Raw genomic sequence first — 15,445 nt, 5'->3', positions numbered from 1 at the left:
GGGTTTGTTGGTGTTTCTAGTGCCTTTTGTGAACCAGTTTCAAGGCTGCCAAAAATGATGTGGGTGCTTTTAGTGTATACAGTATTTTTTTTAAAAATAAAGACTGATTTTTCCTTTGGGCTGATTTTCACGATAACTCCCAGCCTCTCAATACACCGAAGGGAACGAATAGCCCTGCGGGAGGGGGATCTATGATTTCACTTTCCAGGTCTTCCCCACCTCTCATTTCTCAGCATCCTCTGCTTGGCAAAGCTGAGAGCCGGGCCCCGGGCCCTGAGCCTGCCCCCGCCACAGGCTTAGCAAAGTTTCAGGGGAAGTTCGAGAAACCCTCGCCCGTCCCCTGCGCTGGAGCGGCCGCTCCTGCAAGCAGCATCTTTTGTCCGCGGCTGGATGCACACCCCCATGACGTAAGCCAGGAGCCTGGACCAATCAGAGCGGCAAAGGGGTGTCCCGGTGGGGATCCTCCTCCCCCCTCTCTCTCTGTGGTGAGCCCTGCCGGGGGGTCCCCGGAGCAGGGGCCTATATAAACCCCCTGGAGCCAGGCGTCTGCCGCTCGCTCGCAGGCTGGAGGAGGAGAAAGAGCCAGGCAGGAGTGCAAGGACGAGCCCCATGAAAGTTGTTTGCCTGGGGCTTGCAGCGTGAAGAGCCACAAGCCCGCTTCTCCCCCTAGTGCCGTTTTCTCCTCTCCAGCCTTTGAAGATGACCAGCAGCCCGCTGCTGCTGCTGGTTGCCTTGTGCCTGGGGACAGGGGTGCAAAGCTCGCAACCCAAGACGAGCAAAACCAGGAGGCAAAGTCAACAAATAGTCCAGCCGCAGGTCCCAAGCAGCCAGAATAAACGTGAGTATCTGGGGGGCACAGATCCACCGCAAAGGGGGGGGGGGGGACAGGGACACTGCCACAGATGCTGGGGAGGTTGGGAGGGGGGGTCCGGTAGTGGACTTTAGAAACCAAGCCAAAATCTCCCCCCGCAGGCTGCAGCCCTGGGTATGTAGGTGCTTTTTGGGCATAGCGAATTCTGTGATCAATGGAGATCCAAAGTGATCCCAGTTGTTCCAGCAGCTGGGTCAGATTTTAGCTCCACGCTGCAACAAGCACTGCCTAGAGAGAGCGAGGGACTTGCGGGCGATGCACTTGGTGAGCTTGGGGAAAGTTTTCTGTTTGCCTTTGAATGTCTGGATGTTACACTCTGATGCACCACGGTTCCAGCCCGAGTGGGGTAAATTCTGCCACCCTTCCTTAGGCAGTTGATTCTGAGTCGCCCCAGTGGTACTACTCAAGTAAGAATAGCATAATCTGCCCCTGTGTTTTTTGTCATTAAGGCAGAAGTATAGTGTAATGGGATATGGTTTAGTTGATGAAATGTAGATGCCAAACTTTTATTTGAACTAAACAGCTGCTATTTTCATGTTTCAGTTCTGGGTATATGGTTTTCATTAGAGCCCTTAGTTAAGAAAACAATAGTTTTATTATTACATGTAATTACAAATAACCTTAAAGCAAAACACTAAAACACTCTTTCTGCAAACACAATTTGGGAGATGTTTGCTGGAACAATTGCAGTTGTCACCTTTGAAAGCGTCTGGGGAACTTGAGGCTGCATCAGGGAAAAACTTCCTGGCACTGAGATCTGTCAGGCTGTAAAATGATCTCTCAAGGGATGTGGTGGAAGCCCTGCTGCTTGGCACACTTGGAACTGACCTGGACAAAACACTTGTAAATGTAAACCTGGGAAACAATCCTACAGTGGCTGGAACATATCCAAAGCCCACTGAAGTCAGTGGCAGTCTTTCCATTGAATTGAATGGAGCTTTGGATCAGGCCCCAGATGAGATTCTGGATCTGATAACTCTTTTTGTTTCAAAGTCTCTCTAAACTCCTGTGCACGTACTGCAGTATCTAATGTGGTGTGGATTGACATTCAGGTGCCTGATCTTGCTTTCTCTGTGTGTCCCAAACTCCCATTGTCTCAGTGGGAGTTTTGCATGTGCAAAGAATGCAGGATCAGGACCTAATGTATAGTCCACACATGATTTAACTCTCCTTTTTGACTTTTGTTTGGAGATCTGTGGTTGAAGGAGGCTAATGTAACCCAAGACTTCTCTTTCTTTTTCAGAGGGCTGTTATGATAATGGGAGATATTATCAGATAAGCCAACAATGGGAACGCATATACCTGGGAAACATGCTCATCTGTACCTGCTATGGGGGAAGCAGAGGCTTTAACTGCGAAAGCAAGCCTGAACGTAAGTTGGTGGGAGTCGTGATGAATGAAAAATGGGTTGTGAGGCCAATTAAAATAAGCATTAAAAAAAAGTATAGACCACAGATCAGATTCTCAGCTCATGTTAATGGGCATGAGAGTCAATAATGGATTTATGCTCATTTACGCTGAGGATCTGGCCTGAGATTTTAAGGGGTAGTCTTCATTAGACATGGGCCTGCAATCGGAACCCTGGGGCCAGGTAACACTCAACCTGAAGTTTGGATCTGAATCTGAACTTTGCAGTGCCTCATCTCTATAATGATCTGCCCTGGCCCTAGATTTGAAATCCCTAACAATTGCAGAGTACACAACAGATCTGGAGCCCAACTTTTCAGCTCTGACTTCTCTAAACTTTTTATCTGATTGTATGGTCTGTAACTGTTAATATGCATTTCATAGCCTAATGTTGTCAAACCGTTTTAAAAAACATTTTAAAAGTTGACTTTCATTTGCAACTTGTTTCACAGTCCTTCTAACTTGCATATGAATGTCCCATAGTTGGGTGTAAGGTTGGAGTAATTATTCTTATTCTGATTTATGATTATTTTGATCTCAACTATCTAAGTGTCATAGGGAGACACGGAATAAATTTGGATAAAATTGAGGTTTTGGATAACAGGGGGATTTTTAAATGTAACAGATGTTGGGGGATGTGACCCTGTTTGGGGTAACAGGGACATTTGGATAATCAAACTGAACTTTATTTATTGGGCTGTATTCACTGGTTTGCTCTGGCTGTGTTGGGCTGCTCTGGTGATGCAAAGCAGCCATAAACCTATCTTAACTGATGAGATGGTTTATGGCTGTCTTTTGTTGCTGGCGCAGCACAAATCAGCTGGTTTGCAGTTGGGTAGGGGGCCTTGTGTGAGCCCTCAGTGCTTGCATGAATTCCACTCTGCCGACTTTCATGCTGCCACACTAATATGTGACTGTTACTCTTCAGAGAAAACTAGACACATCTGAATTTTCCTGCACAAGGAAAAACAGTGGTGAGGGAGGGAGGGGAATAGGAGTGTATGTGGTTTGTGTTCTTGCAATTTGAATTCTACAGCCTGCACCTTAATTCATCATCACATGGACTTTATTTTCCCCGCAGCTGAAGAAACTTGCTTTGACAAATACACTGGATCTACCTATCGGGTAGGGGAGACTTATGAGCGCCCCAAAGACTCCATGATCTGGGATTGTACCTGCATCGGGGCTGGACGTGGACGAATTAGCTGCACCATTGCAAGTATGTAACAAAGATATTGCTTGAGCCATTGCTCTTCAGTGTTGTGCATTTTCCAGAGAGGTTGACCTGACAACCCCAAGTGCAATGCAGATTTGCTTATTGCTTAGGAGTATGCGGACTGATGCAAAGCCCACTGAAGTCAATTGGAGTCTTTCCATTGAAAAAGCTCATCCTCTTCGCATGAGTGGTCCCATGGAAGTCAATGGAATTATTTGTGTGAGCAAGGCTGGCAGGATTGGGCTTTAAAGAGCAAATGTTCCAATCGACGACATGTTAAAAATAGTGCGATAAGTGTGTTAGTGCCCTGCCAATAGGACCAGTATAAAGTATTTCAGCTGCTGCATGCTTATTACAGCTATCAGAGATGCATTGGATCTTGATGGCAACTCTAGTGGAACAGTGTTTACTCACTGCAGAGAATGAAGGCCAAATCCTCAGCTGGTGAAAACCAGCATAGCTTCAATGACATCAATAGATTTGTGCCGATTTACACCAGCTGAGTATCTGTCCCTTAATGTGGCCTCTGTAGAGTCTATGTGCTGGAGATTGTGATCTCTCAGACCATTCCCAACATGCTTCTTACCCATTCTGCTTCTCCTGTCTTGGCTTCCTCACCATCCCCTCCCCTCTGCTCTCTTCTCACCCTTTCATTTTGTTGCCTCTCTATCTGGAGCTCCTTTCCTTTGAGTTGTTGGGTCACTCTTTAAGTCACCTGCTAACCACTTCTCTTTAGCTCCTGATTTAGACTCTGTCTGCAAAACAGTTTCTGCTACCGTAGATGAAGAGCACTCTATCAGTACATTTGGGCTTAGATTTCCCAGTCCCTATGCTGTCTTTGAGAATCACAGCTTTATTGCATCTTTAACACAACAGCTGGTTTGGTTTGATTTGCAACATGCAGCGCTGCATACTTCCCACAAGACATCAGACATGAACTCTCAGTATCGGATGGAAGGAAATCCTGCAAAGGCCAAGGGGCTAGTTCTGCCCTGCATTCAGTGGAGTTGCATTGGGCACGGCTGAGTTTGGCCCAGAATCAGAAACAGGAGATTTCCGGTTCAAGATGTTAAATGATTGTTAAGCTGTGACTTCCATTTCCTCATCATGGATTTGAGCCAAAGCCCACTGAAGGCAGTGGAAAGACTCCCCTGACTGCAGTTGGCTTTGAATCAGGTGTCATATCACTGCTACTGCTCAGATTGTTTGGTCATTTTAGGAATTAGACCAAGGTCAGGTGCCTCTGAATCTTGATCAGTGCTATGATCCTTATCCATTCAGACTCAGCCCTTGCAATACTCCACTTGCTGTTCTTTCGGCAAATGGATCTGTGCTAACTAGTGGATCCAAAATGTATTTATTACAAATCCATTTGATCATAACACTGCCATGCAGGTCTTTGAATCGGCCTACAGTATGTCAGTGCATTGAATTTTAGATTTAGCTGGATTAATATCATAATATCCAACTGTAAGGTCCAGCCCCTTCAGATCTCCTTGTTCTCTAAATTCTGGTTAGCACTCTTGGGTCTCCTGGTTCTTGGCAATTCAACAGGCCTAAGTCGAGCTAGTTGAAAAACCAGTTTCTTTAAAAGTTGTGAACAACAATTTATTTGAAATTTTTAAACTTTTGTGGGAATGTCTAAATGAAATGAAAGTTTGTTTTGATTTGACTCCAAAGTTTTCATTTCAATTAAACTTGAAGAGAAAGTTTTGGTTTGGTTTTTAAAAACTGAAATAAAACAAAAAATTGTAAACTAAAACAAAATGAAAAATGCGATTTGAAATTGGAAAAAAATTGAATTTCTTTTCTTTAGCAATTTCCCACCAAAAAGCCTAACAAATTCATTAAAAAAAAAAGATGTTTTCCTGCAAAAAAAAAAAAAAAAAAAGTTTTTGATGAAACACCAAAGTCTCACTTGAGTGCTGTGGGTGACTGAGGAACTTCAGAAAGCGTCAACGACTCTTCTATTTGGAACTCTTTCTTTGACATTCAAGGAAGCGCCTCCCTTTGACAATAATTGTCAGCCAACTGGAAGGAGGGTGGTCTAGCTTCGTGGGTAGAGCAGGCATCGGGCCCCAAGGACTAGGATCGGAGCCGGAGTCAGCAGCTAAAGCCAAGGGTCAAACTGGAGGGCGGGAACCGGATATCAGAGCCGAGTGTCAAGTGAGAGTCAGTAGTCAGGAGCCAAGGGCCAGGTCAAACCGGACGGCAGGAATTGGAGCAAGCAGGGTAGAAGGCAAGGAGGGGTTCAAGGCAGAGGCCCAAGATAAGGTAGAAGTAGGAACAGTGGTGAGCATGAGCATCAAACAGCCAGTAAATTGCTGCTGCTGGCAGGGCCGGCTCCGGTGTTTTTGCCGCCCCAAGCGGCGAAAAAAAAAAGCAAGAAAAAGCCGCAATCGGCACTTCTACCGCCGCCGCTTCGGTGGCAATTTGGCAGCGGGTCCTTCCCTCCAAGGGGGACTGAGGGACCTGCTGCCGAAGACCCGGACGTGCCGCTCCCTTCCATGGGCCTCCCCAAGCACCAGCTTGCTGTGCTGGTGCCTGGAGCCGGCCCTGGCTGCTGGTTTAAGAGCCGGCCTGCTGGCGCCTGCAGCCAATCAGGCAGCATGGCCAATCAGGCAGCCTGCTGCAGGCCAGCTGTACTGATGAGGCTGCCTGAAGATTAGCTCTGCTGCAGGCCCAGATTCCCTGACAGTAACTCTTTTCCTCTTAGCATTTATCTTCGCTAAAAGTTCATATCACGTTGACTTGGGATGCCTGAAGAGGATGCTGTTTAAATGACAGGGGATTGGATTGTTTGCTGTTCTACAGTGAATATACACAGGCCGAATTCTCAACTAGGTGATGACTAAACCATTTTCTGTTTGCCACAGATCGGTGCCATGAAGGGGGTCAGTCCTATAAGATTGGTGATACCTGGCGTAGACCACACGAGACGGGTGGCTACATGTTAGAGTGTGTGTGTCTGGGCAACGGGAAAGGGGAATGGACCTGCAAACCTCTAGGTATGTAGTGGTTTTGGCATATTTCTTTGAGAGATCAGGCTTCAGAAGTATTTAACAGATGTCATTAAAGAATCCTATATTAGAACAAAGGATGCTAATTTGAACTGATTCAGGCCTTCAGCCTGCTCTAACTTAGCCTGGCGCAGTGGCAGTGTCTAGAACTTTTTTTTTTCTGGCAGCCTCCTCCGATCTACCAATATGGGAAGGCAAAGGGGGTCATGACCCCCTGACACCTGTTTGTGACTCCCAAGGGGTTGCCATCCCCAGGATGAGAACCCCTGGCTTTTAGAAATATTTAAAACAAACGAGAAAACCCTGTCTTCCTCCATTCCCACAGCTGAGAGATGCTACGATAACACTGCCGGGACATCCTATGTTGTTGGAGAGACTTGGGAGAAGCCCTACCAAGGCTGGATGATGGTGGACTGCACTTGCTTAGGCGAAGGCAATGGACATATCACCTGTACCTCCAGGAGTACGTATCGATTTCTCTTGCCAACGTACTAACGCTATGCAGAATGGCAGGTGCACTTCATTCTGCTGAAGCTCAGGTTCTAAAATGATGCCTTTTCTTATCCTTTCTTTGGGGCCCAGAATGCACAAGCTAAGACACTTAAAGTAAGACAAAGAAAAAGGAAGACACCTTCAAGTGTGTGGTGTACTTGATATTACATGGAGAAGTAGGTGGTGTATTGGATTTCACCAAAACAAATTGTATGGGGTGACCAGATCAAACTGTAACATAAGAATGGGTCACAAGCAAAAATTTGCCAATGGCATTTGCCATATCCTGTTCTGGAATCCCATACCCCCTTGTGGATACATTGTGGAGTTAGCCACTTATCACCCGCACAGAAAGCTATGTTGTTGGGTCCATGCTGTGCTTTATACAGCCATTTTTGGGGAAATATTCCTCTAGGCTAAATGGCTCTAGTGGGTCAAATTATGCACTGATTTACACTCCACATATCCCGCAGGAAGTCCCTGGAATTGTGCCGAGTTACAGACCTTACACAGTTTGGCCTAGAATTGCCCCCATGGAGAGAGAAGGTGCTTTTAAAGGGAAATTGTCCCCTGGTTTATCTTTCTTGAGATTCTGGTATTATTAACAAATCCAAAAATTCCTGCAGAGCTCTAAAAATGCAGGGTTTGTCGTTTTTTAACATCATCTAGTCCATCCGAAAGCCAAACCAACGATTGTTTAGTCTAATGCTTTGTGTACACTGAGGATTTTGGTAATAGTGTGAACCTTTAGCGTAACTACACTGCTACCTCGATATAACGTGACCCGATATAACACGAATTCGGATATAACGCGGTAAAGCAGTGCTCCGGGAGGGTGGGGCTGCGCACTCTGCGTTATATTGAAGTTGCTTTGATCCACCGGTTTCACCTATAACACAGTAAGATTTTTTGGCTTCCGAGGACACTGTTATAACCAGGCAGAGGTGTACTTTGCAATTGTGCAAAGATCTTTTAACACCAGCACATCACTTTTCCACTCCAGCTTTGTACCAGTGCAACTACATTGTTGCAAAATATCCCACTGGATTGGCCTATAAAATGTAGATGGGGGCCTTTACAAGTTACTTCTGCTTATTACCTTCTCTTCTAGTATCCCTGTACTATAAAACAAGCTCCATTGTGGAGCTATGACAGTTTTTACCAGCTGTACATCTGCCCCAAGGTAATTTGACCTGGTCTCTTGTACCTTTTTTATGCGGGTTTTGAGATCTTTCTCTGTAGCCTTTAAATGGCCTCATGCCCAGTTGCCTTGAGATATAAAGCTAATAGCTTTTTGCTAATATAAACAATAGAAAGGTAAAGAACTAAAACTCAGAGGTTTGGGATTAAAGTCAAAGTTCGTGGAGAGAGGTAGTCAAGAAATAAGCTATGAAACAAAACCAGCCTTGACCATTTCAACACTGTTTGAAAACACATGGGGGGGGAAATAATTAACTGTCAAATGGGAAAGGACAAAGCAGAAAGAGAACATGTTATGTGCAAGCTTCGAAGTTACTATAATCAATAAAAACAATTAGGCAGTGTCTTTCATCTCACAGTTCTGGAGTCTATTGTTGGACCTTATAGCAAATTGCAACCTATTCATTTTTTCCCCCAATAATGGGTTTTGCTTCCAAAATGTAATCACATAGATAAATACATTGTCTAAGTATAAAATGATAGTTGTGGCCCACGTAGTAGTGTAAGTACTGATGTGTGGATTAAATATAAGTATTATGGCCAAGATTTTCCAAAGCAACTAGTGATTTGGGTGCCTACATTCTTGGGTGCCCATCCTGAGACACCTGATCTTCTGAGGGCAAATGTCCACATTTTCATATACACCTCTACCTCGATATAACGCTGTCCTCTGGAGCCAAAAAAACTTACCGCGTTATAGGTGAAACCGCGTTATATCAAACTTGCTTTGATCCACCGGAGTGCGCAGCCCCGCCCCCCCGGAGCACTGCTTTACCGCGTTATATGCGAATTCGTGTTATATCGGATCGCGTTATATTGGGGTAGAGGTGTACATATAAATACATTATCAGCCCTGTAGCCACTTACCACTTTCTTGGTATAGACACAGCCCTGTGTCATTTTATCTACTGTGGTTTGTTAATGTGTTTGCCACATGTTAGTTTTTGACCCAATGTACCCTAGCTCAGTGGCAATCTGAAGTGATGCGTACCTCATTCCACAGTTGTTCATAGAGTAGATGAAAGCGTTTTTGACACAATGACTCACGTTTAATCATGGATCGAGTTGCCGTTGCATGTGAGGGTAAAATGCTGTAATGGAAGTAGAATGAGTTAATCCATGTGGCTCTGCGTGCAGCTAGAAGTAGTTTATTATGCTATCACTTGAACCTATTTGCTCAATTCATCACGGGTGGTAGTTTATTTAAAGACAGGATTCATATTGCATATTTCTGGGTGAAGAATTTGACCCAAAGATATTGCCTATCAAACAGGATTTAGTTCCTTTCATGTGAAATAGGCCCATGAGGTTCAACTGGGCCCTGTCTACAGCATGCAATGACCATGCTAAGAAACTGTTTAGAATTAAACAACATTAAAACGGGTTTCAGCTTAGCAGGGTTTTCCCCACAATATGGTCAAGGAACAAGGTGCTTAAAATGGTTTTGAAAACTATTAGCAAGAGTGGGCAGTAACCCAGGAGTCGGTTTCACATTCTGCCTTGTCCCCACTGGGAGCAAAAAGGTGCTATCCGAAAGAATGTTTAAAATCACTGGGTGAAATCCTTTACCATTGAAATCAATGGGAGTTTTGCCATTGACTTCCATGGGACCAGGATTTCATCCAATGTTTTAGAATGGCTTCCCAGCATGTTCCTTTCTGCAATAGAGTCAGGGCTTGAAAGCATATGGCTACCTTGGTAGGGGTGATGGAGCTTGGTAGTGGAAGACGAACTGTACTGTGGAAGATTAATCAGGGAATATCCACAAAGGACCCAGTATTTTTCCTTTTGTGATGGGCATGCTGCTAAATATAGGAAAAACTAAGCCTTGCTTCCTTTGTTATAAATGTTTCCTTTCCTCTGCAGATAGGTGCAATGATCAGGATACCAAGACTTCATACAGAATTGGAGATACCTGGAGCAAGAAGGATAACCGAGGAAACCTGCTTCAGTGCATCTGCACTGGTAACGGCAGAGGCGAGTGGAAATGTGAAAGGCATTCATCTGTGCAAACTCCTGGCATTGGTAAGTGGTAAATCTTATTGGTAAGTGGGGGCATTGAACAGTACAAGTCACACACAAAAGATTTTGTGCTGAATCACAAAGCACTGATTTAGGCAAAAATCTTGTCAAAGTTAACAAGAGTTTTGCGAGAGGAAGATGTGCAATATTTAAGGTCAAAATTTGACAGGAGACTAAACATTATCATCTTTTGTGCATGTCAAATGACCGAATTCATTTACACACAGTTTGCATGCACAAAAGAGGTTTGCACATGCAGATTAGAACATGTGCATGTTCAAAGGTGCCAAAAAAAATAGCATGCACCGATTTATGGACCTATAAATATAGGCTATATCTTGAAAATGTGGCACTTTGGGTTAATATTTTTGAAATAGAATATCAGGGTTGGAAGGGACCTCAGGAGGTCATCTAGTCCAACCCCCTGCTCAAAGCTGGACTAATCCCCAACTAAAATCCCCAAATGGCCTCCTCAAGGATTGCACTCACAACCCTGGGTTTAGCAGGCTAATGCTCAAACCACTGAGCTATAGGCATTCTACAGGGTGCCTTACTTTAAATGTCCTGAATTTAAACTTGAATATCTTGTAGATGTCAGAAGTTAAACTATTCTTCTGGCAAGATAAACACATCCACTTATGCTCAAGCTTTAATATGTAGAAATGTCAACAAGGCACTTGTGTATTAAATTGTATTTTGTATATCAGATCCTTTGTGATTTTTGGTATGGTGTTTATTTAGTTTCCTGGTATACACTGTCCTCTGTCCTACGTTTATAGCAACATATTCAGCTTCTGAAGCTCTTCTTAATGTAGGTTCTTTGTCCTTTTAATGACCTAGTTCTGCTTTTAATGTGTAAATCTAGCTTTTCCCCTGTATACTAGGTTTTGTGTTAATAATTTCCTACTCTTGCTATCACCAGTTCCACTCCGTGGTGGGAATGCTGGTATAGACAGACTTCGGGAAACCTCTAGCACTTAAAGCAGACCTCTGAGCAGGTCTAAACCATACTGTGCTTTTAAAACTCCAATGGTTGTCAAAGCCTTGCCTATACTTTTGCTCCCATATTGGCTGTTGCAGGTGGAGCTAAACTGGTGGTAGGAAAAGTGGGAAATTTTTAGCAAAAGTTTCCAAGTGCAGACGAGGCCTCTGAGTCTCTTTCCATCTTATTCTTAACTAAAGCTGGTTGAAAATTTTCCTCTGAGAATATTTTTTGTTGGAAAACGGCATTTTCCCAAAATAGACGTTTCATGAAAAAACTGGTTTCTTTTGAGATTTTTCAGTTTTTTGGTGGAAAAACTGGGGGGAAAAAACCAAACCACCCAGTTTTTCAGTTTGGGGATTTTTCCTCCTCCTTTCCTTTCTTCATTGGTTTCAATTTTTTATTTCAGTTTGTCGTCCAGAACAGCAAAACATGTTCATAGGAAACTTTAAAAAAATCTTACAATTTTGGGGGGGGGTTTCCCCCCCAAAATTTCCTGTGAAAAACTGGCATTTTTTGACCTGCTCTAGTCACAGTTGTTGGCTGCGCAGTTGCTCTTGTCGGGGAGGATTATTAGCGTGGCTAGAGAGGTTTTTTTTTTTTACTGTTGAAATTTACTAATTGAAGTGCAAACAAATGTTATGAAAATGGAAAGCGATTAATAAAAATATCTGCAGATAATTATGCCTAAGAAAGTGAAATGTTAACATCATAGCACTTAACCTAGATTTTCTGTTCCTTGTTTTTGGATTTAAAGCCTGCTGCTTATCCCCTCCTTTCTAACACTTTCTGCCTTAGGATCTGGATCCTCAACCTTCACAGATGTACGAACTGCACTTTACCAGCCTCAGCCCCAGCCCCAGCCTCAGCCGTACGGTCACTGTGTTACTGACAGTGGGGTGGTGTACTCTGTTGGGATGCAGTGGCTCAAGACACAGGGCAGCCAACAGATGCTTTGTACTTGCTTGGGCAATGGTGTCAGCTGCCAGGAGACAGGTATGAGCTTTTCTTTTAATGCTCACACCTAGACAAATCAAGGCCCCAGTGCAGCAAAGCGCTAAGCAAGTGCTTCGCTTTAACTATGTGAGTAGTCCCATGGAAGTCCGTGTTTCAGTGCTTTGCGGGATTGGGACCAACATGCAAAAGGATCTTAACTACATAATTGTCTTTAGTGCAGCCTCTGAACTAAGATCCTGATACAAAGCCCACTGAAGTCCTTGGAAAGAGTCGCACTGACTTCAGTGCATCAGGCACTAAGAGAATTTCAGCTGTTTTCACTTGTAGTGAAGCCCAGTTTCTAAAGACATAAGGACGCACTCTCCTAGGTCAACACTCATAACGTGTCTGAATTTTCATGGCTCCTATGTGCATTGAGGGGAGAGAAAACCCCATGGGGGGTTTTGTCCCTCACTAGAAAGTAGGATCCTGGGGAATGTATAAGAAGGGTGCTCTGAAGAGCATGCAAAATGAGGAACAGCAAGGGGCTTGGAGAAGGGAAAGGAAAGAATCAGAATTTCTTCCTGGTTTTGATTATTTGGGGCCTGGTTCTATAGGACAGAAGTAACTCCCATTTTATTATATACCTACGGCAGTGGGAGAATAAAGCCATGGGATGCAGAATTAGCAACTTTATTCAAACTAAGTTGCAGCAGTATGTTTTTTGGGGAGGATGTAGGTTGAATGATGATGTTACAGGGCTAGATCCTCAGCTGGTATAAAATTGGCCTGGGACAATTGAAGTCAGTGCCATTTATACCAGCTGAGGATCTGGTCCAGAGAAGCTAGAGTTACTTTAGGGCACAAAGAACTGGAGTGGGGACACTGAGCCGTAATGTAATGTTGTGCTTTGCTTGGTTTAAAGCTGTGACCCAAACCTATGGTGGCAATTCTAATGGGGAACCATGTGTTCTGCCATTCACCTATGGTGGGAGGACTTTCTATTCTTGCACCACGGAAGGTCGTTCGGATGGACACTTCTGGTGCAGCACAACCTCCAACTTCGAACAGGACAACAGATACTCCTTTTGTACTGAACAAAATGGTAAGCTTGTCTAGAGAAATGTATTGGGAAAAATAGGTTGAATTTCTAGTATCTGGGTATGGTGAATATAAATTCTGTCTGGGCCAGATTTAGCTGGTCTAAATGGACACAGCTCCACTGAAGCTGCTGATTTGCACCATCTGAAGATAAGATGAAAATGATAGAGCGTGAATAGTTCTTGTGAACATGTTCCCCATCTTCCCTGCATCTTGCAAACATTAAACTCCCAACCCTGGGATGTGGAGAAGGTGTCAATTACCCTGGTGAAGTAGGAGTAGCCAGGGAAAAGGAGGAAATGAGGGGACTACATGTCTATCCTTTTGCCCTTGAGGGTTTTCTTTAACTAGCTAGCGAGGGCCTCCTCCTGTAGTGTTGTAGGGGAAAGGGCCCAGATCAGCATTTTTATTTAAGAAAATCTGTGTTCTATTGCTCTCCCTACTTGACCTTAAAAATGAAGCTGTTAACCAGAGTATAGCTCACGGGCTTTGATCCAAGGGACCTTTAGACCTCTCTTGGCTGGTTGAATTTCAACCAGTCAGACAAGAGCCCTGGCCCATATTAGGCCATGAGGGTAGGACACTGCCCGGAGTCTCATCTGTGCAATCCTCTGATGTCACTCCCTCAATCCTGACTCCCCAGTCAGATTGCCTTATATAGCAGCAATCCTAATCTGCCACTGGGAAGGGGTGCTGTGGCATGACTAATGCAACATTCTACATCAGCTGGGGGTGGGGAGGGAAGGGCAATATTCTGGAAGCCCATGGACCTTCCATAAGACAGCAGCCAGACAGGGGAATTTCTGCTGGATCTGACCCTAAGTGAAGTGTGGCTGAAGTTATTCATGTATTGGTAGATTTAGTAAAGTGGTAAAATACTACTTCTCAGATCTGTCGTTTTTGAGTAGTGTTTCACTCGCATGGGTTTGGTTTTTTTTAATATCTTCTGGTTCCTTCAGATGAAACTCTACATCCCTTTCCATCATGTCACATTTGTTCTATTTTAAGAGAATTTGTGGAATTCAGCTGCTCTGGATTGCATTGGTGATAGGTGTCTAAGAGTTCCCTTTTGCTCCACTATGGGCTGGGAAAATCTCAGTATAGGAGGACGCAAGCAAAGGCTTCATTCTTCCTGGCTATTTCTACATCATTGAGTTGCAACTGTTTCCTAAGGGCTGAGGTTTTATTTAAAGTCCTTGGTCACAGCCCAGCTCTCAGTTAAATCCACCCAGCCCCATTTACTTCCGTGGGGTTGTACAGATGTCATATAACGGAGATCAGAATAGCAGCCATGTTAGTCTGTATCCGCAAAAAGAACAGGAGTACTTGTGGCACCTTAGAGACTAACAAATTTATTTGAGCATAAGCTTTCGTGGGCTAGAAGTGGGCTGTAGCCCACGAAAGCTTATGCTCAAATAAATTTGTTAGTCTCTAAGGTGCCACAAGTACTCTTGTTCTCATATAATGGAGAGAATATTTGACTCATTGGACCAGCTCCCTCATCCTACTCCTGTTTGTTCCTGACGACTCTGTTGGTGCAAAGAAACTCTAAAGCAGACCTCAGATGATTCTCTCTGCCAGGGGAATCTGTGCGCATTGTGGAGCTGCTGTTACGATTCCAATGCCGATGCCTTCCCTGGCACAGCGGGCCTACGTCAGATTTCCCTACTCTTCTATGATTCCCGTGGCCAGGCCCACTCTTTCCACATCTGTGCATGGGGGATGGTGGGTGCTTTCGGGTTTTGCAAATTCCTTGAATGTGGACCAACTTTTCACAAGGTTTACATTTACATGATTAAATTAGTCTCCGTCAGAAAAGAGGGTTAAGGGTACTCTGGTAAGGGGGCACATGCAAACTGAGGGTCCGTGCTATGTTCTGAAACAACTCCTGGATCCTCTGAGGAAAATGCCGGCTCAGATACATCTCTTTCTTTTACTCCTCCTGCTTTCTGTAGTTCTGGTCCAAACCCGGGGTGGCAACTCCAATGGTGCCTTATGCCACTTCCCCTTCCTGTATAACAACCGCAATTACACTGATTGTACTTCTGAGGGACGGAAAGACAACATGAAGTGGTGCGGAACCACCCAGAACTACGATGCTGAACAGAAGTTTGGCTTCTGCCCTATGGCTGGTAAGTTGTGGATGGTGGTGCTGGGTGGGAAGATCTCTGGCTGGTCTCTGTTCAAGACCAGTCATT

General features: G+C 44.4%; 1 protein-coding gene across 1 annotated transcript in view; it reads left to right on the top strand.

Moving 5' to 3' along the window:
• The first annotated feature begins 2,140 nt into the window (after positions 1-2,140).
• FN1 (fibronectin 1) overlaps positions 2,141-15,445 on the top strand; it is a 66,965-nt gene continuing 53,660 nt past the window's right edge. The window contains exons 1-8 of the mRNA XM_065413226.1: positions 2,141-2,243; positions 3,360-3,497; positions 6,371-6,502; positions 6,840-6,977; positions 10,073-10,225; positions 12,009-12,206; positions 13,072-13,251; positions 15,203-15,379. Of these exons, the coding sequence (XP_065269298.1) occupies positions 2,183-2,243; positions 3,360-3,497; positions 6,371-6,502; positions 6,840-6,977; positions 10,073-10,225; positions 12,009-12,206; positions 13,072-13,251; positions 15,203-15,379 (1,177 nt within the window). The 5' untranslated portion in view covers positions 2,141-2,182. The remainder of the gene's footprint in view (positions 2,244-3,359; positions 3,498-6,370; positions 6,503-6,839; positions 6,978-10,072; positions 10,226-12,008; positions 12,207-13,071; positions 13,252-15,202; positions 15,380-15,445) is intronic.

The sequence above is a fragment of the Emys orbicularis genome, chromosome 11, assembly GCF_028017835.1.
Source record: "Emys orbicularis isolate rEmyOrb1 chromosome 11, rEmyOrb1.hap1, whole genome shotgun sequence".
In the NCBI taxonomy this organism is placed as follows: domain Eukaryota; kingdom Metazoa; phylum Chordata; order Testudines; family Emydidae; genus Emys; species Emys orbicularis.
Note: the sequence above shows the minus strand (reverse complement) of the source record. Positions and strands in the feature narration are given on the sequence as shown.